Raw genomic sequence first — 27,387 nt, 5'->3', positions numbered from 1 at the left:
TGCCCTGGGGTTGAAGTGTTCCGGGGCGGAAGATGAGGCGTTCTTCCTCCAGGCGTCTGGTGGTGAGGGAGCGGCGGTGGAGGAGGCCGAGCACCTCCATATCCTCGGCAGAGTGGGATGGGGAGTTGAAATGTTGAGCCACTGGGAACACTTCAACCCCAGGGCATCAATGTGGATTTTAACAGTTTCCTCATTTCCCCTTCCCCCACCTCATCCTAGCTTCTAACCTCCAGAAACTCGATCCCCTGACCTGTCCGGACTTGTCCGACCTGCCCAGCTCCTTTTCCACCTATCCACTCCACCCTCTCCTCCCTGACCTATCACCTTCATCTCCTTCCCCACTGACCTATTGTACTCTATGCTACTCTCTCCCCACCCCCACCCTCCTCTAGCTTATCTCTCCACGCTTCAGGCTCTCTGCCTTTATTCCTGATGAAGGACTTTTGCCCGAAACATCGATGATGACAGCAGTGCCAGCTGGCATGGCAGCAAATTTACCTTGCATGCCAGAAGTCAGTTTCCATTGCAGCAGTGTAATAGGAAGTTGCTGTGTGTGCTTCAATAGAAAAGGTCATGTCAACTATCAAATGCTACATCATGATTGGGTCCAGAAGAACACACAATTTGTCATTCTCCACCCCCACTGTAAAGTATGTGATCCAAGCTTTGCACCAAGCCCTGTGTCATATTGGAGTCAGAATCCTCCACGTTCCTTGCCATTTACCACAGGCTGTCAGGTTTCCCATGCAGCAAGTGTTTTATTAGGTATACCCATCAACATTCTCCTGTAACAAAAACAGAAATTGCTGGCAAAGCTCAGCAGGTCTGGCAGCATCTATGGAAAGAAATCAGTTAACGTTTTAGATCAAGTGACCCTTGACGAGTCACTAGACCTGAACCATTAACTCTGATTTAGAGTCATAGAGATGTACAACATAAAAATAGACCCTTCCGTCCAAGTCATCTATGTCGACCAGATATCCTAACCTAGCCCCATTTGCCAGCACCCGGCCCATATCCCTCCAAACCCTTCCTATTTATATATCCATCCAAATACCTTTTACCTGTGCAATTGTACCAGCCTCCACCACTTCCTCTGGCAGCTCATTCCATCCAATCACCATCCTCTGTGAAAAAGTTGCCCTTTAGGTCCCTTTTATATCTTTCCCCTCTCATCATAAACCTATGCCCTCTAGTTCTGGATTCCCTCACCCCGGGGAAAATACCTTATTTGTTTATCCTATCCATGCCCCTCATGATTTTATGAATCTCTATAAGGTCACCCCTTCACCTCTGGTAATCCAGGGAAAACAGCCCTTGCCCAGTTACAAGTGGAGTTCCGCAGGGATCAGTTCTGGGTCCTCTGCTGTTCATAATTTTTATTAATGACTTGGATGAGGGAGTCGAAGGGTGGGTCAGTAAATTTGCAGATGATACGAAGATTGGTGGAGTTGTGGATAGTGAGGAGGGCTGTTTACGGCTGCAAAGAGACTTAGATATGATGCAGAGCTGGGCTGAGGAGTGGCAGATGGAGTTCAACCCTGCCAAGTGTGAGGTTGTCCATTTTGGAAAGACAAATAAGAATGCGGAATACAGGGTTAACGGTAGGGTTCTTAGTGAGGTGGAGGAACAGAGGGATCTTGGGGTCTATGTTCATAGGTGTTTGAAAGTTGCCACTCAGGTGGATAGAGCTTGTAAGAAGGCCTATGGTGTATTAGCGTTCATTAGCAGAGGGATTGAATTCAAGAGTCGTGAAGTGATGTTGCAACTGTACAGGACTTTGGTTAGGCCACATTTGGAGTACTGTGTGCAGTTCTGGTCGCCTCACTTTAGGAAAGACGTGGAAGCTTTGGAGAGGGTGCAGAGAAGATTTACCAGGATGTTGCCAGGAATGGAGAATAGGTCGTACAAGGATAGGTTGAGAGTGCTAGGCCTTTTCTCATTGGAACGGCAAAGGATGAGGGGTGACTTGATAGAGGTTTATAAGATGATCAGAGGAAGAGATAGAGTAGACAGTCAGAAACTTTTTCCCTGCCTGTGGGAGTGGTAGAGTGAGAATCTTTGGTGACCTTTAAGCGGCAATTGGATAGGTACATGGATGGGTGCTTAAGCTAGGACAAATGTTCGGCACAACATCGTGGGCCGAAGGGCCTGTTCTGTGCTGTATTGTTCTATGTTCTATGTTCTCTATGTTCTATTCAGCCTCTCCCAATTGCTCAAATCCTCCAACCCTGGCAACATCTTTGTAAATCTTCTCTGAACCCTTTCAATTTTCACAACATCCTTCTGATAGGAAGGAGACCAGAATTGCATGCAATATTCCAACAGTGGCATAATCAATGTCCTGTACAGCCGCAACATGACCTCCCAACTCCTGTACTCAATTTCTCTCCATAGAATCTGCCAGATCTGCTGAGTTATTCCAGCAATGTCTGTTTTGTTTCTGATTTACAGCATCCACTGTTCTTTTGGTTTTTATTTAGCATTCTCCTGTAGACTGCACTAACAAAGCCTACAACTGAGTAACAAACAAAACTAAAAATTGCTTCAGAAACACAAGTTTCAAAGTCAAATACACAGATGAGGAACCAAACAAAGGACAGCAGATACTGGCAATCTGAAACTAAAATAAAAATTGCTGGAGAATCTCAGCAGGTCTGGTAGCTTCTGTGGAGAGAAAACAGTCATGTTTCGACTTCAGCGTCCAATTCAGTGTTCCGAAGGGACATTGAACTCAAAATGTTGACTCTGCTTTGTCTCCACAGATGGTGCCAGACATGCTGAATTTCTCCAGCAATTTCTATTTTTGCTTCAGATCTCCAGCATCTGTTGCTGTGTTTTATTTCTCACCCGTGTATTCAACTCAAACTTGTGTGACCTCACCCTCTTGTGAGTTGCTTTCTCCTTTCTTGCCTCATGCCCTGACTGCAGTTTATTTGGTGTGGTGCCATGTGTAGACTGTGCCTCCATGCTATGGAACAAGCAACAAGAGGAGGCCATTCAGCCTCTTGAACTTGCTCTGCCATTCAATAAGCTCATTGATGATTGGAGTTTAACTTTAGTTCTACATTCCTGCATATCTCCAATAATCTTTCATTCCTTTTGTAATCAAGAATCTATCAACCTCTGCCTTAAAATATTTAGAAGAGTCTGCATCCACTGCTTTTTGAAGAGAATTCCAAAAACTCTTAACTACCGAAGAGAAAAAAAAAAGTTTCTTCACCTGTGTCTTAAATGAGTAACCTTTATTTTTAAACAATGACCTCAGATTCTAGATTCTACCACAAGAGGAAACATCCTTTCAACAGGGTCCCAAATCGAGTTAAAATTAAATCACCTTTGATATTTCTAACTCCAGAGGATAGTGGCCCAGCCAGGCTAGCCTTTCCACTTATTCCAGATATTAGTCTAGTAATCTTTCTCTGAACTGCTTCCAATGCAGCACTGGAAGTACAGTGACCAGTACTGTACACAGATGCAGTCTCAAAGTTTTGTACAACTGAAATATAACTGTCTCTCTTGGCTTCAATTCCCCTTGCAATAAACATATTCTATTAGCATTTCTGTTGCTAGCTGTACCTGCATATTAACCTTCCATAATTCAAGCACTAGGCCACCTAGATGTCTCCATATATGCCACCTCTGGCAAGATGATGGCAGAGCAAGACATGAATGCCACTTGTTAGTTTTATTCATCTACAGTTTATAGATTCAAACAGAGTGGAAGACGAGGAAGAGGTAGGATGCTAGAAGGAAAATTCAGAAAGAAGATACCGTCATCTTCTTTAATGCTGTCAGCCTCTTACCAATGACAGCATCAGCAAATGGCTTCCCAACAATAGCCTGCACCACCTCCTTCACACAAATTAAGATTTGTAGGTAAACCTCTCCAGTCAGCACCTGCTAGCTCTGGTTGTTCACTAACTTATCTTGGAAGAGGAAGTCTGCAAGAGAAAGGTAAGTATGTGAGTGCAATCTGTTTGGGCAATGTGACCACCATAGATGAATAGCTGCTGGTGTGTACAAGCTTTTTATTGTGGCTTAGAGCTGCAGTTGGTTCAGGTATGGATTTTGAACATATATGTTTTGACCTTGATAACTTATGAGAGGTCACTGAACTTGCCTCACTGCATTTTCATCCTAGGGGGTTGCCTCCTGATATTGGATGAAACACCAAATCGAGATATTGTCCCTCATTTATATGGATGCATATCACATGAGCCCTCCTGGTGTCTTAGCCAACATTATTGTCAACTACTACCAGCAACAACAACTTACCCTGGCAGTCACAATTTGACTTTTCTGGAACCTTGCTGCATGAAAATTAGGTAACGTGATTGACTCTACCTCAAGAATCATTTATTGGGTATGAATTACAAGGAGATTTCTTGAGGATTCAAAGAGGTGCAATGTTATCCAGAAATTGCTGGAAAAACTCAGCAGGCCTGGAAGCATGTGTGGAGAGAAATCAGAGGTAATGTTTCAGGTCGGGTGATCCTTCCTCAGAACTGAGCTTAAGTTCCTAATTCTAAGGAAGGGCCACCCGACACAAAACATTACCTTTGATTTCTCTCCACAGACGCTTCCAGACCTGCTGAGCCTTTCCAGCAATTTGTTCTTGTTTCTGATTTACAGAATCTGCAGATCTGTTTTATTTGCTATGTAATCCATTTGATTAAGCCCCTCAATAACAATTTTGCATACAGTGCCAATTTTTAATGACTGACCAATTATCAGAACATGATCACTTTTTTTCTAACTGTTAATTATTTGGACAATTGCTCTTTCATTTGGTGTGAATTCATATCTCATTGTCTATATCAAGGCATGTTGTCCAGGAATACCCACCACCTTTGCCTTTATAAGTTACATTTATAAATATATTCAGGGGCTGAAACAATGAGTTTTCACATCTGCTTTGTTCCTATTTCTGACAGCTAAGTACCAAAGCCAGAAAATTATGATATATTTGCCTCCACCAGTATTCCTATTTTCCTGCTCCCAAATCTTCCAAGGGTGAAACTGACTAATTAAATTGAAATCAGTAAAATAAATTCTCTAACTGCCATTCAAAGATAGGGATAAGCCTCTCTAGTAATCATTTGCTGATAAAATGAGGGCCAATTATACATCTTCAACTACAAGGTGGGCGGCACGGTGGCACAGTGGTTAGCACTGCTGCCTCACAGCGCCAGAGACCCGGGTTCAATTCCCGCCTCAGGCGACTGACTGTGTGGAGTTTGCACGTTCTCCCCGTGTCTGCGTGGGTTTCCTCCGGGTGCTCCGGTTTCCTCCCACAGTCCAAAGATGTGCAGGGTCAGGTGAATTGGCCATACTAAATTGCCCATAGTGTTAGGTAAGGGGTAAATGTAGGGGTATGGGTGGGTTTCGCTTCGGCGGGTCGGTGTGGACTTGTTGGGCCGAAGGGCCTGTTTCCACACTGTAATCTAATCTAATCTAATCTAAAGGTACCACCTGAAAAGGGGTGTTGGAGGCAGATTAATAGTGAAAGTGAAGTAAAATAAAGTAAACACTATAAATACTTAGAGAAATCAGGTTTGCAGGGCTAGAAGGGGTAGAGGAGGCAGTGGCATATCAGCTGAAACAGTCACGGAGAGAGCCAGCACAGACTAGATGGGCAAAATGATGTCTTTTGTGTTGTAACTATTTTTATGGTTTTATTTTAAAATTCATTTTCCCATTAAATTTCATGCATCTTAATTTGTCGATACTTACAAAGGTTAACATTCCAATTTTGGATTTATCCGACAATAATGCAATGGTGCTGAAAGTAATAAAAACGGAAAATGCTGGAAATATTATGTGATTCTGGCATCTTCTGTTGAGAAAGAGAAGTAATCTTGGCCTAAACCCAACTTTACAAGATACAAATTAAAAGCGGAACCTATAAGTGTGAAATAAGAGCCTGGTTTCAGATTGCTTAGGAATGCATGTCAAATATTGCTCAAGGCCAAACTCTGAAAGCAACTTAATCAGGCTATTTAAATGGTAAAGGTCTGCTACATCTTATGCATGTCACCTATCTATTCAATCAGTATTGGTAGCGCATGTTATGCAAATTATATGCACTCTGTTCCAAGTTAGATTGATATAAAAAAAAATCCAGAAGTTAATTTGTTCCCTTACAATATTGGTCTAGTTATCTAGTTGTTACATATTTAGTTCATCAGCTTTAACCATATTTAACTTGAATCTTAACAAATACCAAATGAAAATTTAAGAAGCTTATTTTCTCAGCATAGACCTCAAATTCCTCAGTAGTTAAATTCAGCATGATATACTGATTCTAAATGCATATCAAATACATCTTTTGACCTCTCCATTGGTAGCATCCACAGTAATGCTGTCAAGCTGTTTTCCCACTGTAGATGCTCAGACATGTACTCTCTTGCTAAAATCAGGAAAAATACACAACGTTACAGAAGTTCAAAGCTGGGATACAGTCTGAGCACTGATTCTTCTTACATGCAGAAAGAATATAAAACAGCATCAATCCAATCTAGTAATAGGATGAGGAGTTGCATTTTTGGAAAAGAGATTTGAGAAATTAGGTCTTTCACTTATTAGCACTTTTAGAGTTAAGGGATGGCACAAAAGCTCTTCAGAATTCTGAAGGTCATAATAAGTCAAATGCTCTCATTGCTTAGATGAGAGAGCAATGAGGAATGATAGTGATAGGAATGAGAATTGAAGATGAGGAGGTGGAAACTGCTTTTCTTTTTTCAGTTGGGTGGATTTAATTCCCATTACATTGGTACACACATCAACCCAGTCCACTTAATTGCAGATGAGGCCACACATCAATCTCCCAGTGGCGGAGAAACTACCCAGAGGCACTGTATAAAGACACGATGAAGAAATCAATTGAATATGGTGTTAAAGATAAGACAGAGGTTAGCAGGATCTTCACCAAGTATAAATACTGGAATAAACTGACTGGGCTAATTTCTGTGCTACAGATTCTATGTATCATTTAGCTTCAGAAATGTACACACCACATCCAAATTTATTCAGCCCACTAACTTATGCGTTACTTGCCAAATAGCAAATTTCATATTTCACTTGCAAATTCTCACTTGATTTTAAGTATCATTGCTTCTACTCTTTCAGGTTACTTATGTCATTGAGTGATGCCATTAGTTCATTGCCTCACCTCAACAAAGCAGCAGAATCAGGAGGATCAATTTTAATATGGGTATAATCAGAGTGAGAAGGGTGATCTGGAGCAGAAGAGACACCTCAACAGAAAGCTCAGTGGGAGCCTTGTGCTAAGGCATCATTTAGAAGAATCTGCACAGTATCCCACCTGAAACCAGCACGGATGTCAGGGCCAAAGGTGCAAAATAATCAGATCACAAGCCCAAGGGAATGGTTCCCCAGTATAAGGTAAGCTACATAGAGTAGCATTACCACTTCCAGTCACAAAGGAGACTATTGAATAATTTCCCCATCTGTCAGGGCATGAGGCAGCAGGATTGATTTACACAAAAGTTCTTTTAAAACAAGACTATAAATGAGATCTGCCCATTGAAAAATATATTGTTTGGCTGGAAGTACTGCCTCATTTCCAAGGTTGGCACAATGGTATCAGCAGACGTGCTACATAAAGTAGGTGGAAAGCTGATACATAGCACACACAACCTTTTAACCCTCTCCTCCCCTTCTTACACCACCATATAGCTGATTCATTCTACAGCATCTAATGTTGTTGCCTCCTTTATCTTCTGATGATTCCAACATTTGTGAGAGTATATAATGGCAACAGAAGCAGACAACCACATCAACATAAGGCAATATTAAAAGGAACAAAATATTGACAAAAGTTTTGACAATCACCCCTGACACTAGATGGCACCATACTTTAAAGAACCCAAAGTCATAATAAACATATTCATGGTTCTCCTCTCCACAGGATAAGTTTCTGGACACATTTTTAAATTAGGAACTACATCTTAAGATCGATTATTAGAGCAAAATAACTACAATTACAAACATACAACTATTGTCATCTCAGTTATGGCAATGCAGAATAGGAATGTAATTCTCTGGAGCTTTGAAACTAATTAAACAAACAGTCTGATAACTTTAAACTCAGACCGAATTAGGTATGTTGTTCAGTTAAATCTCACTTGGGAATAAAAGAGTGGGAGATTAAGCTATTTTACAACATGAAGCAAGATTTTAGTTCCTTTGTTCAACAACAATGAGAAATACTAAGTCTATACAGGAAATAATTTGAATCATTAAAAAAAATCAGTAAACAAAAACAATCTATTTTAGTACTTTGGTTAAAATATATTATATTTAGTAAATTAACCAATTAAGTTCAGCAGTATGGAAAAGCTTCACTTTTTAAATTATGGAGATTAGAACCAGAGTATTAATTAGCTAGTCAACCTTTTAAACATTCTCAGTGGTAGGCGTGGCATTTCCTGTATAAACTTAATATTTAAATTATCATTCCTTCAGACCATAAAAATATGCTGAGTAGCATGTCACAGTCTAAGTGCCAAAATGTGTCTTCCCCAGATGCCTTCGTAAATCGCAAGATTAAGGGACTTTTTTTTAAAGTTTCCAAATCACTGTTTCAGTGTCACTGACTGAACCTAGGTCACCATCAGACCCAACTGACTAAAGCACTGACAAGAAGTTACAACCCCAAATATTAGTCAGGATAACTTCATCTGTTGTTAGCCTCACTCTTTGTCCTTCCCTTCCTTTTTTGATCCTCAAGCTATTCATCCTTACCCAAATTCTATTTATGCTTTGACCTCCCCCCACCCCCATTACCAACTGCCCTTCGTACCCTTGTCCTGCCCCCAACTATCCTCCACCAGCCATCCATGATCCTTGAACATCCCTTTGTCGCACTGATCTGTCCACTGTTACCATGGACTCTGAGGACTTCACTATTGACTTTCCCTCTATAATCCTGGATCTCCCCAGAGTCTATTCAATGGTCTGGCAAAGCTCCCCATGAAAGAAATTACTCACTTCCGATATATCAGGAAGACTATCTTTCCTTCTGCACATCATCTTCAACTGTTTGTGAATCTGAGGGCAAATGTTTTTTGTTGGCTGCAGAGGTAATTGCAAAAGGCACCATGTAAGTTGGCAAAATGCTATTTATTGGGTGTGTATAGCATGTTAATTCATTTTTAAAAGGTCCCTCCCCAACGAATGTGGATCTAGCCTCGTGTTGACAAGCAATCTGTCACTACCTTTATTCCCTCTTACATCTGTGATCGGGAACCTTCCTTCATATGATTAACTCTGCCATCAGTCTCCGTTCCACTGGTGGAACCAGCAGAAAAAGTATGCATTCACTGGATATTTAGAATATAATTGTCTGATTGGACTGAGTCAACGTGGATTTAATGAAAGAATAATGTGTTTGACAAACATAATAGTGTATTTTTGAGAATGTGGAGAATTTGGACGTTCAAAAAGCTTTTGCTAAAGTCCCACACAGTGAACAAAATTAAAGTGTATGGGATTTTGGGTAAAACACTAATATGAATTGAGGATCGGAGGCCTCTTACCCAAAGCGTTGATTCTCCTGCTACTTGGATGCTGCCTGAACTGCTGTGCTTCTCCAACACCCCACTGACAAAGCACACAATCAGTATAAGTGGGTCAGTCTCAAGTTGGCAGACAGTGGCCAGTGTGCTACCACAATTATCAGTGATTGGGCCACAGTTGTTCACAATCCATATCAATGATTTATTTGTGAGCGTTAATTGCAGTGTTTTCAAGTTTATAGAGGAGATAAAACTTGTTGGAAATGTGAGGTGTGCAAAGAGGTTTCAAGGAGATTAAGGCAGACTGAGTGAGTGGGCAAGAACATGGCAGATGAATTATAACGTGGAAAAAACTGTTAGATTATTCACTTTGGGATGAGGAATGAAGGGTTAGGCTATTTCTTAAATTGAATTGAATTGAACTGATTGTCACGTGTACTGAGGTACAGTGAAAAGCTTTGTCTTGAGAGGTCAGAAAGTATTGTCCAAAGGGACATAGGTGTCTTTGTTCTTGAGTCACTGAATTCTAGTATGAAGCTGCATCAAGCAGTTCAGAAGGCAAATCTTTACTGTAAGAGAGTTCGACTACAGGAGCAAAGTTATTTATTTCAGTTGTATGGAACATTGGCAAGAACATACATATGGTATTGTGTGCGGTTCTGGTTCCTTGCCAAAGAAAGAAGGGTGTGGTAAAGGATCACCAGACATCATGGAATGGTGGCATGGTCTTATTAGGATAGATTGAGGACATGGGGCCTATATTTTATGTAGTTTAGAAAAATGTGAAGCAACTTACAAAACTCTTAAAGGATACACAGAATAAATACAGAAAGGATGTTTGCCCTGTATTTGATGTTTGTAACGAAAAGGACACAGTCTCAGAATAAAAGGCATTTAAGGCTGAGGTGAGAAGGAACTACATCACTGAGTGGTGAACCTTTAGAATATTCACCCCAGAGGGCTGTGGATGCTCAGCCATTGCATAGATTCAAAATAAATTTCTAGTTACTAAATGACTAAAAGGGATAGGAGGACAGCATGGGAAAATGGTGTTGGTGTTGAGGTAGGAGATCAGTCATGATTTACAATGGTAGAACAGGCTTGAGGGGCTGAATTATCCACTCGCTCCTATGTTTCTGAAGTTCTAACCATTTTCGATGTTGCTTTCTCCATGGAGGGTTGCTGACCTATTGAGTTATTTGTAACATTTTCACTCTTTTTCAGGCCTCCAACTTTGAGAGTATTTTAATTTAATGTTACTATCTGATCATATCTATCTGTACACAGTCTTTAAAAACACATCCACATACCTATTGAATTAATTCATCTAGTTTCATTTAGCCTTCCCAAGCAATTTATCCATGCATCAGTTATCATTTTTATGCAATAATTGCAGCAAGATTTTCTGGATACTCAATCCAAAAGAACACCCTTCAGTTTTGTACTTTTGTAATGAACACATTATCTGCAACAAACACGTCAAATACCTTCACCATTTCAAGAGCCTCTCTTGGGTATTGGTCTTGTCTCCTCTGCTGACAACATAACTCCTCTTTTGGCATTTATTTATCATTTAGTTTGCTAAGAGCAATTTATTATCATGGTCAATACACATTTCACATGATAACACAAATGATAATTAAATCTCAGTATGCAAAATAATAAATGATGTATCCATGAAACTGTGAGTGAAAAACCATAGTAAAGTCTGTTATTAAACTAACAATAACATGTTATGAAGCTTAATTTGCACCAAATACAATTCAGTGTATTGTGATGCATGTGCAGTTCAAATTATTTGGATATGTTACCATTTATTTTCAAGATTGGAAATGGTTGTCTCAAATTAAAGCAGTTTAATCTATCAGCTTATCAAGTTTTATACGAAATGGAAGTTTACTATAAAGGCTAGACATGTGATTTCTATCAAGCATAGAGGCATATAGATAAAATCATTTTAAAAGACAGTTTCTACAATGGGAGCAGGTGAAAAACAACTTTACTTGTAAGGGTGAGCTAGTTGGAGAACATGACCTTCATTTATATTTTGTACAATTTGCCTTCACAATCCTATCAGATATTAAATGATACTTTGAATGAATCATTCAGGAAATTTGCTTTTACTGGTTTGTGCCCAAATCATTTTATTCCTAAAGGGATATTTAAATGGTACACTTTTTTCAACTTAAACAATAGGTAGGATTTTAGTCAATTATAGATGCATACAGGTGTTCTGCATTCTACAGTTTATCAACAACCAGTTATAATTCAACAAAATACAACCAGTGCTAGTAAAGTGAATATGTGGTTAAAGAAAAAAAAAGGCTTCACTGCTTTAAATAGTAATGGAAATTCAGAAGCTGAAAAAGGTCAAATAGGCATCATTACATTGCAATGGAAACTCAATGCAAGACATGCAATTTACTAAATATGTTCTATCGAATGAATTTGTACTAACATCAGCATAACGTGAAACAGCTCAAAAAAGTCTGGTTAATATCTTTCATCCATCTGTATTTTCATTCAATAGATGAAATTAACATTAAGAGCTTTGATGTGTTTTGGAAAATAAGAAAAAGAAAAAAAAACCACAATGTGAATGAAGGTGAAAATGTTGCCACAAAGCAAAGCTGTTGCATTAAAGGTACATGCAGAAAGGTCAGTATATACTGAATGAAAAGATACCACTACAAACCACATTTTATTCCACTTACCTACCAACCAACTGTTAACTTGAATCGTACACAGATACTAGAAGACTATGCTTATAGAGTAACAGGCATTCTATTGCTGACATGGGGCACTTTACAAATCATATTACTTAACATTCTGGCCTGATTACTTCTGTAAAATTTATAGAGATAACCTACTTCACTCAATATTCATTATCCATTGATTTTCTACTCATGGATCTGCATCCTTATGGAGGTAGGCCTCAGATCGCATCTTAATTTCTTTTCATTCTCTCATCCAGTTTCTCACACAATAAACATTGTGTGTTCCATCGTGATACATAGAGAGGCAATTTTTTTGTAGTTTTTTTTAAAACATCTGTGGGAAGTCTGTGCTCCTTTCCTTCACAAAAAACGAGGACTGAATGTATTTAATTATTGGTATTTACATAGTTCAAATTAGATTGGGTTTGGAAGAAATAGGTCAGATATGAATTCCAGCAACAAGAGATGCTTATTGCACTGTTCATGCCAATTTGTTTTCATAAATAAACAAGCATGAAACCTTACATCCAGCAACAATAACTCGATCTGTCAGGGCAGTCAAATTACAGGAAAATAACAATGCATTTTGATGCATGAATATACAGCTTATAACAGTGTTAATCCAGAAGACAGAACAATAACTTGTGAATTTTCTACCCGCAGTAGTGTCTGAGCAGTGTAGTCAGGAACCAAATAAATCTAATTGAAAATCTGATTAATTCATTCTGAAGTTGCATTTCTTATAAAACAGCATGCTTTACTATATTGTCTTAATAAATGAATTAACAACAACAACGAACTTCTAACTCCAAGCAATTGATTGATATCATAGGAAATAATTAGCATCTTTTAAATATGAAATTAGCAAGTACGACCCCCTGCCTGGAACCACTTAGGTGTATTTGATTTAATTTTTGATTAGTCATTTTATAATGTAAAATATTTGAAGATGGATTTTGATACAAGTATGGGCCATATGAATCCCTTTCTCTGTGACAATGTCAAAGGTGATATAGATGGAAAGCTCACTGTAACCAAAGTCTTGAACTTTTCAGTATTTTAATAGTCAATGAGCTGTCTTCTGAACTGAACAATAAATAGAAACGTAATGTAACTAAGTAAAGGGGAACTCACAGAGTGTTATTTCTGGAAATCAAATACTCTTTAACAAATGGATATAGTCTCCCATCAGAGACATAAACTACAGCTTTGACATCTTGTTGATATACTTTGAGTAAACAAGCATTCATTAAAGTCATCAGCTTCTCATTATCTCCCCCCTATTCATTTGGTGGCCCACTACTTGGTTATTAAATGTTCAGTAAAGTCATTTTATTGTACCAGCTAAACAGGAAAGGTTCGAGGACTCTAAGTTCTTTTTCAAATATGGTGCTGGAGACAGATAAATTTGCAACAGCTAAATTATTGATTATTTATAATGGACTGGTGTGTGAATCTTTAACTTGTATGATACATAAAGAACCATTATTTTTAAAAGTGTACCATTCCAATTAAGAATTTTCTGCACATCTTTTTATTTACTTGCTCAGAATTCATAAGCAAGTTGTTTCAAAAATGGGTCCAGGTTGATCTAGAAGAGTCCTGGCCATTTTCTGTCCTTAATTGAACTAAGGTTTACCATACAGCTTCATGAAAAAACAGTTTCCCTTTAATGAGATACCAGTTTCCAAAAACAAATAGAAAGGAGATATTTTCACTGTGGTTATATTGAGGTCATGTCTACCTTTGTTCTCCAGCATTAATCCACAGGATAGCAGCAGAGTAGCTCATCAGCACGGGAAGGATATATGCAAACCCCAATGTATGCATTGACATCTCTGGTATTAACTTGCATAACAATGAAAACTGCATCAGGTCTTTGCTGGCTTTTGGTCATATAGTTACCCTATCAGTTTCCCACAAGACAACCAGCTGACTCAAGGGACTTTCCATAAAGTCTAGTGATTGTGGAATGCATTCATTTCAGGTACTGTGATGTAGGCCATGGATTTGATCTGTTTGCCTTGCATTTGAACTTGAAAGAAAGGCTTGTGATTTCTTCACAATATCATTCATACATGTCAAATACCCAATGGAAGGGATAAAATTAAATGTATTTTGTATGGGGTGTGATGGAAGATTTTTTTTTTAATGCTTATTGCAGCCTCAGACAATGGCTGCATAATTATTGCATGCTTCAGGTCAAATTAGTTGTTGCTAAGATTTCTCGCTTCATGGATTAAGAACAAGGAAAAATAGTTGTTTTTGAAGTAAATGACCTTCTTAAATCATAACATTATTATAATACATCCTAATTATAAAAATAAATAAAAAATGAATGGAGAAGTGAGCTGATAAAATGGGACAATAGAGTCAATCATTAAAAATTAGTCAAAAAGACTTTAGCTGCTTTATTCAGACAGACGATGCTGTTAACTCATTAAACAGAGCCAGCAGATGCAGCAGCTTCAGATTCTTTCCTTATGGAGGAACATTACTCAGAACATACATCGAAACAAAATGCTTTGAAGATAGTAATGTGCACTTCAGAATGCACCTATGACACCTTATATTTATGAAGAAAAATTAATATGTCAAAGGCAGAAATCCTTTCCTTTTCTCAAGCACAGCATGATGATGAAAGGGTTAAGGACTTAGGAAAGGAAGTGCAGCAATTAGCAAACATCAAGTTTCACACCATTTAATTTTAGTGGCTGATTTAATTGTCAAAATGTCTCTTGCTCATATCCTAAGAAAAATCAGAAATTTTATTGATGTTGGAAACATTTCTGTACAGCAAACTACAGTGAAGCAGCTATCAGAGGTTGTTTCATGATCAACTGCATTTTCGATAAACAGAGCTCTCATCATGTGTACAATAAAGTTGCTTTATAATTTTGTGTAGTTAGAGGAAAGGCATTTGACACAATCGCCTATGAAGTGTAGAAGTGATCATGTTAAAAAGAATTCTGCTTACCTCCTCTAGCTGACTGTGGACATGTTGGACTATTAGATCAATGGCAACCATGTTTCCTCCTCCTTAAAACAAAGCAGTAGATAAAAACATTGATTGCAGGGACATGTACTGCAAAAATGATGTGTTTTCAAATTAACTTTTGTCACCTCCCCCACATTGTTTCTCAATAGAAATTGCATCCTTTGTGAAGCCACAGCTGGTATTTAGTTAGCTGGTAAGCAATATTCATTTACTTTATTAAATAAGTTTGTCCTGGCTTATGTGGTTGTCTCTGCTTTAGGAACATCTGGGAATGTTTTCACATGAAAAGATAAAAGTGAAACTAAAGGGGTGAAATCGCACCAGAGAAATTATTTTGCTGATGATGCAAAATGAAACTTAATTTCAGAAATGAGCTGATTACTGACAAAAATTTCTAAATTTCTTATTTTTGTTACATCTAATTTTCAGACACTCCTTTATGACTCAACTTCTCATCAATAACCTATTAACATGTAGACCTCGGCTTTGTTAAGGATTGCTATATGTGAGTATTGCTAGGAAATAAAAGGAGTAACAGTAAGAATTAGAAATTGGACATATTTTGGAATTAGGCAGGATTAAAGAAAGTTCCATCTGAATTCAAGACACGGGTCTGCTTAAATTGCATCGGGGTGTGAAATATTTAAACATCAAAGGCATAAATCATATGAATTTAGAGACCCTGCATTTCCAGAATACAGTCTCACTGAACAGGGTTGGACACTGACTGGACTTCAAGATTGTAATGTTGAATCTCCAGCCTGCAATTCCATTGAACACTGCTTCTCACTGGGAGCTCAAGATTGCCCAATTTATTTGAACATGCATTTTGGATGTGTGTCAAATCAGTAGAATGCTAATGACAGCAACATCGTTTACAATTGCCATATAGAATGCAATATATTCTCAATTTCAATTTGCCTCCCCTTTATTAACACTTCCACTGTTTTAAAGGTTTTAGCTTCAATATGTTCCTTTAAACTGTCAGTGCAGACTAGATAATACAAATGGCCTTTGTCTATACTGTATGGATTCCTGATGGTTCAGTGGTTAGCACTGCTGCCTCTCAGCGCCAGGGTCTCTGGTTCGATTTTAACCTTGGGTGACTGACTGGGTGGAGTTGCACATTCTCCCCACGCGTTTCCTCCTGGTGCTCAGATTTCCTCCCATGTGCAGGTGAGGTGGACTGGTCATGGGAAATGCAGGTTTGCAGGGATAGGGTGGGTCTAGGTGGAATGTTCTTCTGAGGGTCGGTGTGGATCGATGGGCCGAATAGCCTGTTTCCACCCTGTAGGGATTCAATGATTTTAGCTCTCAGGATAGCAAATTCCTCCAATGCAAAGCCAACTTCTAAAGTTTACAATTGGAGTTTGCTACATGCTAAAGGGGTTCAAGGACACAGTCATACAAACTTATTTTTTATAACACTCAAACATTTAAATATTGCAAAGGCAATCCTCAAAGTGACAAATAGCTTTGGTTCACACATTAATGGCAGTTTAACACAAAATGGTCAAATAAAAAACAGTTGCTGCAGAACTTGCCAAAAGGTATTGACTAATTAAAATTGTACCAAAAAGTTATATCAATTATATCAGCGGTTTTATTTACTTTGACCCAGTTCCCTAGGTTTTGTAGAATTCAGAGAATTTAATAGCTGACATGAGGTAAAGAGAATTCAATCTGAAAACTGCACCATCCCCAGTCTAGTGTTTAAAATAACAATGTTTAACAACACAGCAGCACTGAGAATTAGATCAAGTTCTTTCCCTCTGAATGCCAGATGAAACCCCACTAAGTTTCAGAAAAAAATTGGTAATTTTTTTTTAAAAAATCTGGATTTATTGAAAGTGGGGAAACTGGAAAGACAATGTTATGGAGTATACAGTGAAAATGAGACAAAATTCTTTGATTTTCATAATTATAAAAGATATATTGTGAAATATTAAACAATTCTGTATTCCACACAGAGTTTCAGGACACGATGGGAATATAGGCTAGAGGATTGTTTGTTCCCGCGTCTGTCTTGTGCTCCAGTTGTGGGACCACAGGATCTCTGAATTTGCCCTTTAATCCAGTTGGCACAACACACAAAAATATTCAATTACAAAACAAAACTATACAAAGCTGAAATAATTTGTTTGAGTTAGGTTAGGTTTACAATTTGATTCTGAACTGTTTGCATCTGAGGTTAAGAGAATTTGACATAAAGGCATAAAATATTCTTCCAAATACCTCTGTTGCCTAAAGTATTTCCAGGTTTGGAATTCATTAGGTTAATTTTAGTTGCAGGGTCCTGATCCTCAAGTTTGGCTGAATTCTGGATCAGGCGACTAGCAAGACAAAAAAGCACACTTTGCAGCTCTAATTGATCTCTGAGACTAGCAAATGATTCAAAATATATTGTGACTACAACTGCCTGTCTATGATAGTGAAGTGGGAACCCTTGTCTTGGCTACTGTTTTCATACTGGGTGTGCCTCTGCACTACCCAAGTCCTACTTCCAGGAAGTTATTACTATTCTACCTCTGACGACCAGCCATTCCAGACTATGGAAAGTCCAGTTGCTGATTTAAGACTGCCCTCAATTGGTGCTTTACAATTGGGCCAATGGGTTACTTGCTACTGTTAAATGAGGAGCCTTCATTCCCCAGAAATGCTTTCCTGAATGTGAAAACATGCTGGCAGACAAACACACTGGCAGACAGCTCAGAGTTGCTAGCATGTTAGTTACGTCCAACTCTGGGATAAAAATTCGGCTCCTTATTGCTCTCAGAAGTGAAGCTGGTTTTAAAAAAGGGAGTACACTATTCACTTGAGCTGAAACAGACGTTAGAAGGTTTCAATTCAAAAATATAACAAATAAATCTAATCAGAAAATATTTTCTTAAATTTTGTCAATAGAATGAGTGTCCTGGCAAAAAACATCATCATTTATTGTCCATCTCATGAGAACATGTAATGAGCCACTTTCTTGAGTCACTGCAGGACAGGTACTACAGCAGTGCTATTATGAAGGGATTCCAGAATGAATGTGGAGGAATGCTGGTATGGTTTCAAGTCAAGACTTTGATAGGAACGTTCAAGTAATGGCGTCAAGCTATTCAAGCTTCAACGGAGGATAACTCTTTAAATGGAAGAGTTATTAATGACAAAAAGTAAATTTAGCAACTATTAGTATTACCCCAAGGTATTTCTATAAAGTCCACTAGCCATTTGCATCCTAGAGAATTGATTTTAATGTTTATGTCCTCATCTTCACATTGTTCATCTCATCCTTTTCCATACATTTATGTCATTCATATATCCTCGGTTCTCTTCCAACACATCCAGACTTCCTATTCCCCATTACCAGTGGACACTTTTTCAACCATTATGCTCTTTGTACAGCATCTCTGTTTTTTCATCACCTCAGTGCTGTCAAAGCTTCCTAAATACACTATTCTTTGACCACGATTTTGGATTGTCTATCTCCTTTCGCTTCCTCATGTTGAAGTGCATGGTAGCATTGCTCAGTGAGTAACACCAATGTTGAAATAACTTCTTTTCTGCGGGTCTCTTGGACTGCGAACTGAACTTTAAACAGTGTGTTGTGGAGGAGTGTTGTCATGTTGCAAAATATTGAGAATTTATTTGGTATTGAAATAGAGCTGTTCGTTGCCTTTAACTTCTGTGAACTAAACTGACCTCATGTTCATGAAATGTTTTCTGTCTTTCTACTGACAACACTTGGTTGGCATCTCATTCACATGCATTCACTCTCTCCACCATTGATGCTCAATAGCAGCAACGTGCACAATGTACAAGTGTTTCATCCAGGCTCCTTAAACACTACCTTCCAAACCAACGACCATCATCATCAAGAAGATGAAGGATAGCAGATACATGGGAACACTAGCACTCACATTTCTCCTCCAAGGCACTTACCATCCCAACTTGGAAATATATCACCATTTCTTCAGTGTTACCAGGCCAAAGTCCTGGAAATTCACCCCTAACATCATTGTGGGTCTACATACACCAAATGGACTGAAGCGATTCAAGAAGGCAGTTCACCACCATCTTTTCAAAGACAACTGGAGATGGGCAGTAAGTGCTGGTCCATCCAGTAATGCCTACAACCCATGAGTTAACATAACAACAATTACCTAGGAATACCAAAACTGAATGAGATTCTCATAGCTCAGTACTTTGAGTATTAGAGTTAAGAAGTCGTGTTGGGTTTGTACAGGACACTGGTGAGGCCTCTTTTGGAATACTGTCTCTGATTCTAATTATAGGAGGGATATTATTAAGCTGGAAGGAGTTCAGAAGAGAGAGAGTTACCAGGAGTTTGGAGTTATAAAGAATGGCTGGATAGACTGGGACTTTTTTTTAAATGGAAGTGTTGAAGATTGAGAGGCGACCATATAGATGTTATAAAATAACGACAGGTATAGATAGAGTTAATAGTAGTTGTCTTTTCTCTAGAATGGAGGATTTCAAGACCAGGAGGCACATTTTTAAAGAGAGCGATTTTCAGAAAAGACAGAAGGGGCTTTTTTTAAAAAAAACACACAGAAGGTAGTTCACACATGGAATGAACTTCCTGAGGGGGTAGGTACAATTTGGATTGGATAAGTGCATGAACAGGAAAGGTTTGGAGGTACATGGGCCAGGAGTGGGCACATGGAATGGGTTTATTTGGGGATTTTGTTCGGCATGGGCTGGTTAGACTGAAGGGTCTGTTTCTATGCTGTGTGACTCTATGACTATGACTTTGTATCTTTGGGGCAGCCTTCCCATCATCTGCCTCCCAAAGTTACATTTTCCACCCAAAGTTCATTCACTCACACCAGAACTAACTCATTTATTTTAAATCTGTTAACATTCATATAAAAATAATGCCATTAGTAAAGCCTTGGCCTGACTGGATCAGGGAATATCAAACTATTCAATTTCAATGGTGAAGCTAAATATGTTCAATAAACATTGTTAATGTCATTCAAATAAGGCAAGTACAGTTCAATAGTTTTACTTGATAATAGTTTTGTAATAACAACTCCTTTTCTTTTGAAAGCTTTAATTATGACTGGTTTTCATGATCATTGCATTAACAAATTAAAAATTGTGTATCAGTGAGTTTTACCTCTTGGAACCACTATGTCAGCCAGACGCATTGTTGGTTCAATGTACTGTTCAAAGGATGGCTTTACAAATTTGTTGTACAGTTTGATGACTCCTTCAATATCACGGCCCCGCTCTTTAATATCTCTACGTAGGCGTCGTACTAATCGAATATCAGAATCTGTGTCGACAAAGATCCTCATGTCCAATAGCTACAAGCACAAGGCAGCATTGTTGAGCATTCTCCATGAAAAACTTAAATTTATAGCATTTCTAAAAAAAACAGATTTCTCCTTGACCAGAAATGAAGTGTGATTTTTCAAGAAAGATCACAAGCCCCAGAATTGTGAATAAAACAAATTGTGGTATTTAATGTTTTTATATATAAACATCGTTAATTTCATTTAAATACAGGAAGTACAGTTCAATAGTTTTACTTGACAATAGTTTTGTAATATATGTATATCTTGTGTGGTTATTCTCCTATCAGAAAGGATGATGAAATAATTCTGTTCATTTAATTGCCATTACCAGTATTCTACTTGAAACTGCAAGTTTTTCCTTTGGTCAGTTCTAAATTGCAGAGTGTTTACAAAACCCTTCCAAAACATCATACATGTTTTGAACACATCAGTAGAGGAGAACAAACATCCAGGTAATCAGTTATATCAACACTGAATACAATAGAAAGTCTTGACATTCAATTTAATAAGTAATGCTTCCTTTTTATTTCAATTCAATTATGGTTGCACTTGTGAAAACATTTTTGAAAACGGATGAACAGAACTCTGATTCTACAAGCACTATCATAGTGCTTTTGAACACTGACACAAAGTTTTCTTCCTTCAGGTTATGCAGCATCTTCTGAATAAAGGATTTTTGAATTAAGTAAACTGGTGGGTTGTTTATTTCAGGGGTATTTAGAAAAACATATCATCAGATGTATTTCTATGACATAAGGTACATTACAGCAGTTTTATTTTTACATTTAGGACTTTGCACCAATTTCCTTTTGGGCTATATCCAATAGATTAGATTACATTACAGTGTGGAAACAGGCCATCCAGCCCAACAAGTCCACACCGACCCGCCGAAGCGCAACCCACCCATACCCCTACATTTACCCCTTACCTAACACTACGGGCAATTTAACATGGCCAATTCACCTGACCTGCACATCTTTGGACTGTGGGAGGAAACCGGAGCACCCGGAGGAAACCCACGCAGACACGGGGAGAACGTGCAAACTCCACACAGTCAGTCGCCTGAGGCGGGAATTGAACCCGGGTCTCAGGCGCTGTGAGGCAGCAGTGCTAACCACTGTGCCACCGTGCTGTCCACAATACCTTTGTCTTTTTTTTTAAACTTATTCACTTCACAAAAAATTGCATTTGTACTAATAGTGATTTTAGTCATTCCAAATTTTTAAGAATCAATTGTGCTTTCATTGCTACTTTAGAAGGCTAATAACAGAAGGTTGTCACACTGATTATTTATCCCCAGGGTAAGCTGCAGGCTTCAACTTAGCCTACATCACTAGGGTCCTGAAGAAGGGTTACACCCAAAATGTTGACTTCTCCACTTCCTAATGCTGCCTAGCTGCTGTGTTATTTCAGCCACCTGCCTGTCTATTTCGGATTCCAGCGTCTGCACTTCTTTTTGTCTCTACATCACTGGTATACCTGGTTCCTATTTCTATTGGCTGTAATGATCCAACATGAAGTAAATTTGAGATTGGGCTATACCAGCCCAGCATGCAAATTCAAGCCATTGAGCTTATTACATTTTACTAGGAGTGCTTTGTTGCACCAACATCAGCCTTTGCCATTTCATGATGACAACTCTTGATAGGCCAGGGGATGAAACGCTATTAGGAGTAGGTGGGAACACAGGAGCAAGGACTAATCAAATCAGAGCAAAAGCAAAGGCTGAGGCTATACCTGCTCCTAATTCATAAGAACGTAAGAACCAGGAGAAGGAGAAGGTAATTCAGCCCCACAAGCCTGCTCTGCCATTTGAGATCATCACGGGTGATCTCATCTTGGCCTCAACTCCACTTTACTGCCTGTTCTCCATAACCCTTCAATTCGTTACTGTTCAAAACAAAATCTATCTAGCTCCTCCTTAAATTTACTCAATGTTCCAGCATCCATCATAGTCTGGGGTAGTGAATTGCACAGACTCATGACCATTTGAGAGAAGTAATTTCTCCTCACTGGTTTTAAATCTGCTACTCCTTACCATAAAATGAAGACATCTTGTTCCAGGTTATCCCACATGAGAAAACATCCAGTGTGTAAATTACCTAGAGTATCTTATATACCTCAAATAGATCTCCTCTCATTCATCTAAACTCCAGTGTATAGACCCTAAACAGCTCAATCTCTCTTCATAAAACAAACTCTGAAATTAATCCAGTGAACCTTCTCTGAAATGCTTCGAATACAACTATATCCCTCCTCAAGTAAGGAGACCAAAGTTGTACATAATACTCTAGGTGTGGTCTCACCTCATGCCTTGTACAATTTTAAAATTCTATTCCTTTAGCAAGAAACATTAAAATTCGATATGCCTTCCTTATTTCCTGCTGTAGCTGCATATTTGTTTTCTGTGATTCATGCACGAAGTCACATAGATCCCTCTGCACCAAAGCACTCCACTTTCTCTCTATTCTATTCCTCTGACCAAAATGGATAACCTCTCATTATCCATGTTAAACTTTATCTGTCAAATTTTGGCCCATTCGCCTAACTTGTCCATATCTATTTGTAAATATCTTCATAACAACTTAATTTCCCACCTATTTTATAGTGCCACCTGCATATTTGGCTCTGGTACTTTTTATCCCCAAAATTGTTATAGATTGTAAATAGTTGAGGCCTGAGGTCTGAACCCTATGGTATCCCACTAGTTACATCTTGCCAACCCGAAAAGGACCCATTTTTCCCTCCTCTCTGCTTTCTTTCAGTTAGCCAATCCTTTATCCAAGCTAATAAATTACCCTACCCTAAGTGATCTTACCTCATGTATTAACTTTATGTGCAACACTTATCAAATGTCTTCTGGAAGTCCAGATATACAATATTTACAGCATCCCCATTATCCACTCTGACGAAGAGTGTCATCTAGACTTGAAATGTTAGCTTGCTATCTCTCTACAGATGCTGCCTGACCTGCTGTGATCTGCAGCATTTTTGTTTTCAGTATAGAATTCAGCATCCACAGTAATTTGCTCCCTTCCCAGTTATCCATCTTGCTCGTTGCATCTTCAAGGAACTCTAGCAAATTAGCCAAGCACGATTTACTCTTAATAAAATCACAGTGCCCTCTGATGGATTGTACTTTGACTTTCCAAATGTTCTGTTAGTATTTCCTTAGTAATGGATTCTAACAATTTCCCAATAACCTGCTAAACCAACTGGTCTGTAGTTTTCTACTCTTTACTTCCTTCCCTCCCTTTTATAATGAGAGAGAGTGTTATATTTACCATTTTGCCAAGGACCTTTCCAGTATCAAGGGAATTTTAACCAAATGATCCACTACCTCTACTGCCATTTCCTTTAAGACACTAAAATGCAGGCCATTAACCTTGAGAATATTTTTGCCTTCAATCCCAACAGCTTGCTCAGTACTGTTCCCCTCGTGATGATGATTGTTCTAAGTTCCTTCCTTTCTCTGACTTCTGCATCACCTATTATTGAAATGGTATTAATATTCTCCACTGGGAAAACTAAAGCAAAATATTGATTTATTGACTCCATTTCTATGTTCCTTACTATTAACTCCCCAGCCTCATCTTCCAAGGAACCAACAGTCACTTTAGCCATTTTATTTCCTTTCATATACTCACAAAAGCTTTTGCCATCCATTTTGATATTACTTACTTTCATAATTTATGAATATATCCATGTAAGTGTGTAATTACAAAAACAGACATTAAACCAAACTTGTCAATTGCAGAGGAACAATAGTTGACACTCTGCATAAATTAATAACCTGCTCTAATTTTAGCTGGCACCCATGAATAACAAGTTAAATAAAATTAAAATTAAGGCCACCAGTGATTCCCAAAACACTAGGAGAATTCTTTCCACTGCACAATACTAACAATTTAGTGGGTTATATTCAAATTTTTAGCATCTTAATAGAAACAGAGGGCAGACTTTTACCAGCCTGTAGGAAGTGGGTTCTGATGCTCATAAGGTGTAAATGTCCTGGAATTCTCATTAACTCCGGATCTTGACATTATTCAACCCTCTTTAAAGATTTCCCCCGGGCAGATTTAAATGCATGTTAGGAACAGGTTTAGTATGCAAGAATCTGTTGAGGTCATTGTTAGGGTACAATTTTGACTTGTTTTAAGCCTAATTCCTGGATTTTCCAAACTTGAGACTGGACTTCCAACCGGTCAGCAAGTTGTTAGGGTCTCCACAGTGGAAATGGTTTCTTCTGTGAAACTAGCAACCTGAGAAAACTTGGCCAATAAGAAGTTACTGTTCAGAAGAGAATTCTTTCACTGTTAATAAGTGATGGTCTCTTATAAAGCACTTCATCTGTCCAGCATAGCACTCAGCTGAAGATGTACTTCCCAGTTAGCAGTCTTCAGCACAGTATGAGAGCAACTTAATTAGCTGCACTGGCTGTCCCTGCTGAAGGTCAAGGGCAGAGGCCATAGCACCAGTTGACATTGTGCTATCTATCCAAGATGTCCTGCAGGGACAGACAAGATCCAGCTGGAAGGAGGGTCTAGATTAGAGTGGTGCTGGAAAAGCACAGCAGTTCAGGCAGCATCCGAGGAGCAGTAAAATCGACGTTTCGGGCAAAAGTCCTTCATCAGGAATACAGCTGGAAGGAGACAACAAAAGAAGATAAACCTTCATGAGATGTCTGCCCATTAGTGCTTCAGGAAGCTCAGGCAGTCACGGCAAGTCACTGCTGCAACCTCCTGTAAGACTATGTCTTTACCAGCGAGCCAGATATTGTCACTGACTGACAGTGTCTGTCACTGGAGAAACATCCCAGTGAATATCTAATCTCAAGCCCCTTCTGGAGGCTGAATCGTTCACAGTGTTATGTGTTCTTTTCTCTACACAGAGAGGAAATGCAGAGAAGTATAGCAGTTTGTGGACAATGAGCTACGGGTGAAAGAGGGCAATTGGATGGTTTTGAGTTAGCATGGTGGCTCAGTGGTTAGCACTGCTGCCTCACAACATCGGGGGCAGGTTTTGATTCCAGCTTTGGACGACTGTATGTATGGAGTTTGCACATTCTCCACGTGTCTGTGTGGGTTTCCTCTGGGTGCTCCAATTTCCTCCTACAGTCCAACGGTGTGTGGGTTAGGTGGATTGCCATGGCAAATGTGAGGTTACAGGGATAGAATAGAGGTATGGGTCTGGATGGAATGTTCTTTGGAGGATTGGTATGGGATTCTATGATTGAAGTCCACAATACTAGACTTGCATTCCAGAGTGTGTGGGAGGTGATCTCATTGAAACTTTCAAACATCTTTCAGGGAAAGACAGGATAGTTGCATTTGCAATGATCCCCCTGGCTGGGATGGAGTCGTCGAAGGGGATTGATAACTAATTTACCCTGGGAAAAAGCAACAGGCAGGCAAGCATTTTAGTGAAATGAGATTCCCAATCTGAGGATGATCCAACCATTTGCAGGTGCCAAGGGGAAGATGATTCCACCCAGAGTTGACATTTATGGTTATTAGCATGAAAAATTATCAAATGAAAACATTAAGCTGTTTTTCTTTCCATAATTGATGCCTGATTAGTTAAGTATTCCCAGCATTCTGTTTGTATTTCATATTTTCAGCATCTTTAGTACCTTGCTTCACATTTCATTTGATTGCCAGTCCATAACATCATGCACTAAGGAAACAACACAATCTATGCTATGATGACACTATCTTAGACACGGTTGTTTTCATGAGATATTCACTTGCTTTTTCAAAGATTTCAACATCAGTATAAACACCATACTCAAGACTTGTCACAGTTGAAAAGACATTAAACAGGATCTAAGGAAGATTTTCAAAACATGCTGCAATTTGAACACTGAAAAATTGTTACCACTAATTGGTAATTCATTAACTAGGAGACACAATTTGAGGATCGTCACACAGAAGGGGTTTAGAAGTAAATAATAAATACAAATATTTGTTGACACTTGGAACACTTTAAACATTTTGGGACAGAGAAAGGAAAGGAATTCTTAACTATTTCAATAAAAGGTACGACACAAGAGCAGAGACATAGGATCGCAGGAGATAGATATAGTTGAAGAATTAGAACCAGTAAAGATGTGACTAAATAGTTTACTTCCCCGTTGTAATTTCTATGATCGTACTGAATGGTTGATTCATACTGGAATCGGAAGGCACTGATCTTGGCACAACGGTATTAAATTTGATGGCCAAACACCACGTGTACAGACAGACAAATACTTAATAGATAATAAAAGGTTTTACAAGTAAATAGGTGAACCCAGATTCAAGGTTGAATGTCACGGATTCTACTGGAAGTTTGTTTTGTGTGTTTCATATTCAGTTACAAAACCTACTCTGTCTGTAGGTGGCTTTAAAAAAAAGGTAATATCAACCACAGTTAAAAATCACAACACCAGGTTATAGTCAAACAGTCCATTCGGAAGCACTAGCTTTCGGAGCACTACTTCTTCGTCAGGTGGTTGTGGAGCATCAGACCATAAGACACAGAATTTACAGCAAAAGATCACAGTGTCATGCCACTGAAATTATATATTGAACAAACCTGAATTATTGTTAAGTCTGGGAGAATGTGAGGACTGCAGATGCTGGAGGTCAGAGCTGAAAAATGTGTTGCTGGAAAAGCGCAGCAGGTCAGGCAGCATCCAAGGAGCAGGAGAATCAACATTTCGGGCATAAGCCCTTCTTCAGGAATGAGGAAGGTGTGCCAAGCAGGCTAAGATAAAAGGTAGGGAGGAAGGACTTGGGAGAGGGGCTTGGTAATGCGATAGGTGGAAGGAGGTTAAGGTG

General features: G+C 38.8%; 1 protein-coding gene across 3 annotated transcripts in view; it reads right to left on the bottom strand.

The window, feature by feature from the left end:
- uckl1b (uridine-cytidine kinase 1-like 1b) overlaps positions 1–27,387 on the bottom strand; it is a 124,592-nt gene that overhangs the window by 37,583 nt on the left and 59,622 nt on the right. For all 3 annotated transcript variants that reach the window (XM_043710408.1, XM_043710407.1, XM_043710409.1), the window contains exons 6-7: positions 20,386–20,575; positions 15,237–15,298 (exon numbers count right to left, since the gene is read on the bottom strand). In XM_043710408.1, coding sequence (XP_043566343.1) covers positions 15,237–15,298; positions 20,386–20,575 — 252 coding nt within the window. The remainder of the gene's footprint in view (positions 1–15,236; positions 15,299–20,385; positions 20,576–27,387) is intronic.

This window comes from Chiloscyllium plagiosum, chromosome 20 (genome assembly GCF_004010195.1).
Source record: "Chiloscyllium plagiosum isolate BGI_BamShark_2017 chromosome 20, ASM401019v2, whole genome shotgun sequence".
Lineage (NCBI taxonomy): Eukaryota > Metazoa > Chordata > Chondrichthyes > Orectolobiformes > Hemiscylliidae > Chiloscyllium > Chiloscyllium plagiosum.
This window is presented reverse-complemented; position numbering and strand designations above follow the sequence as displayed.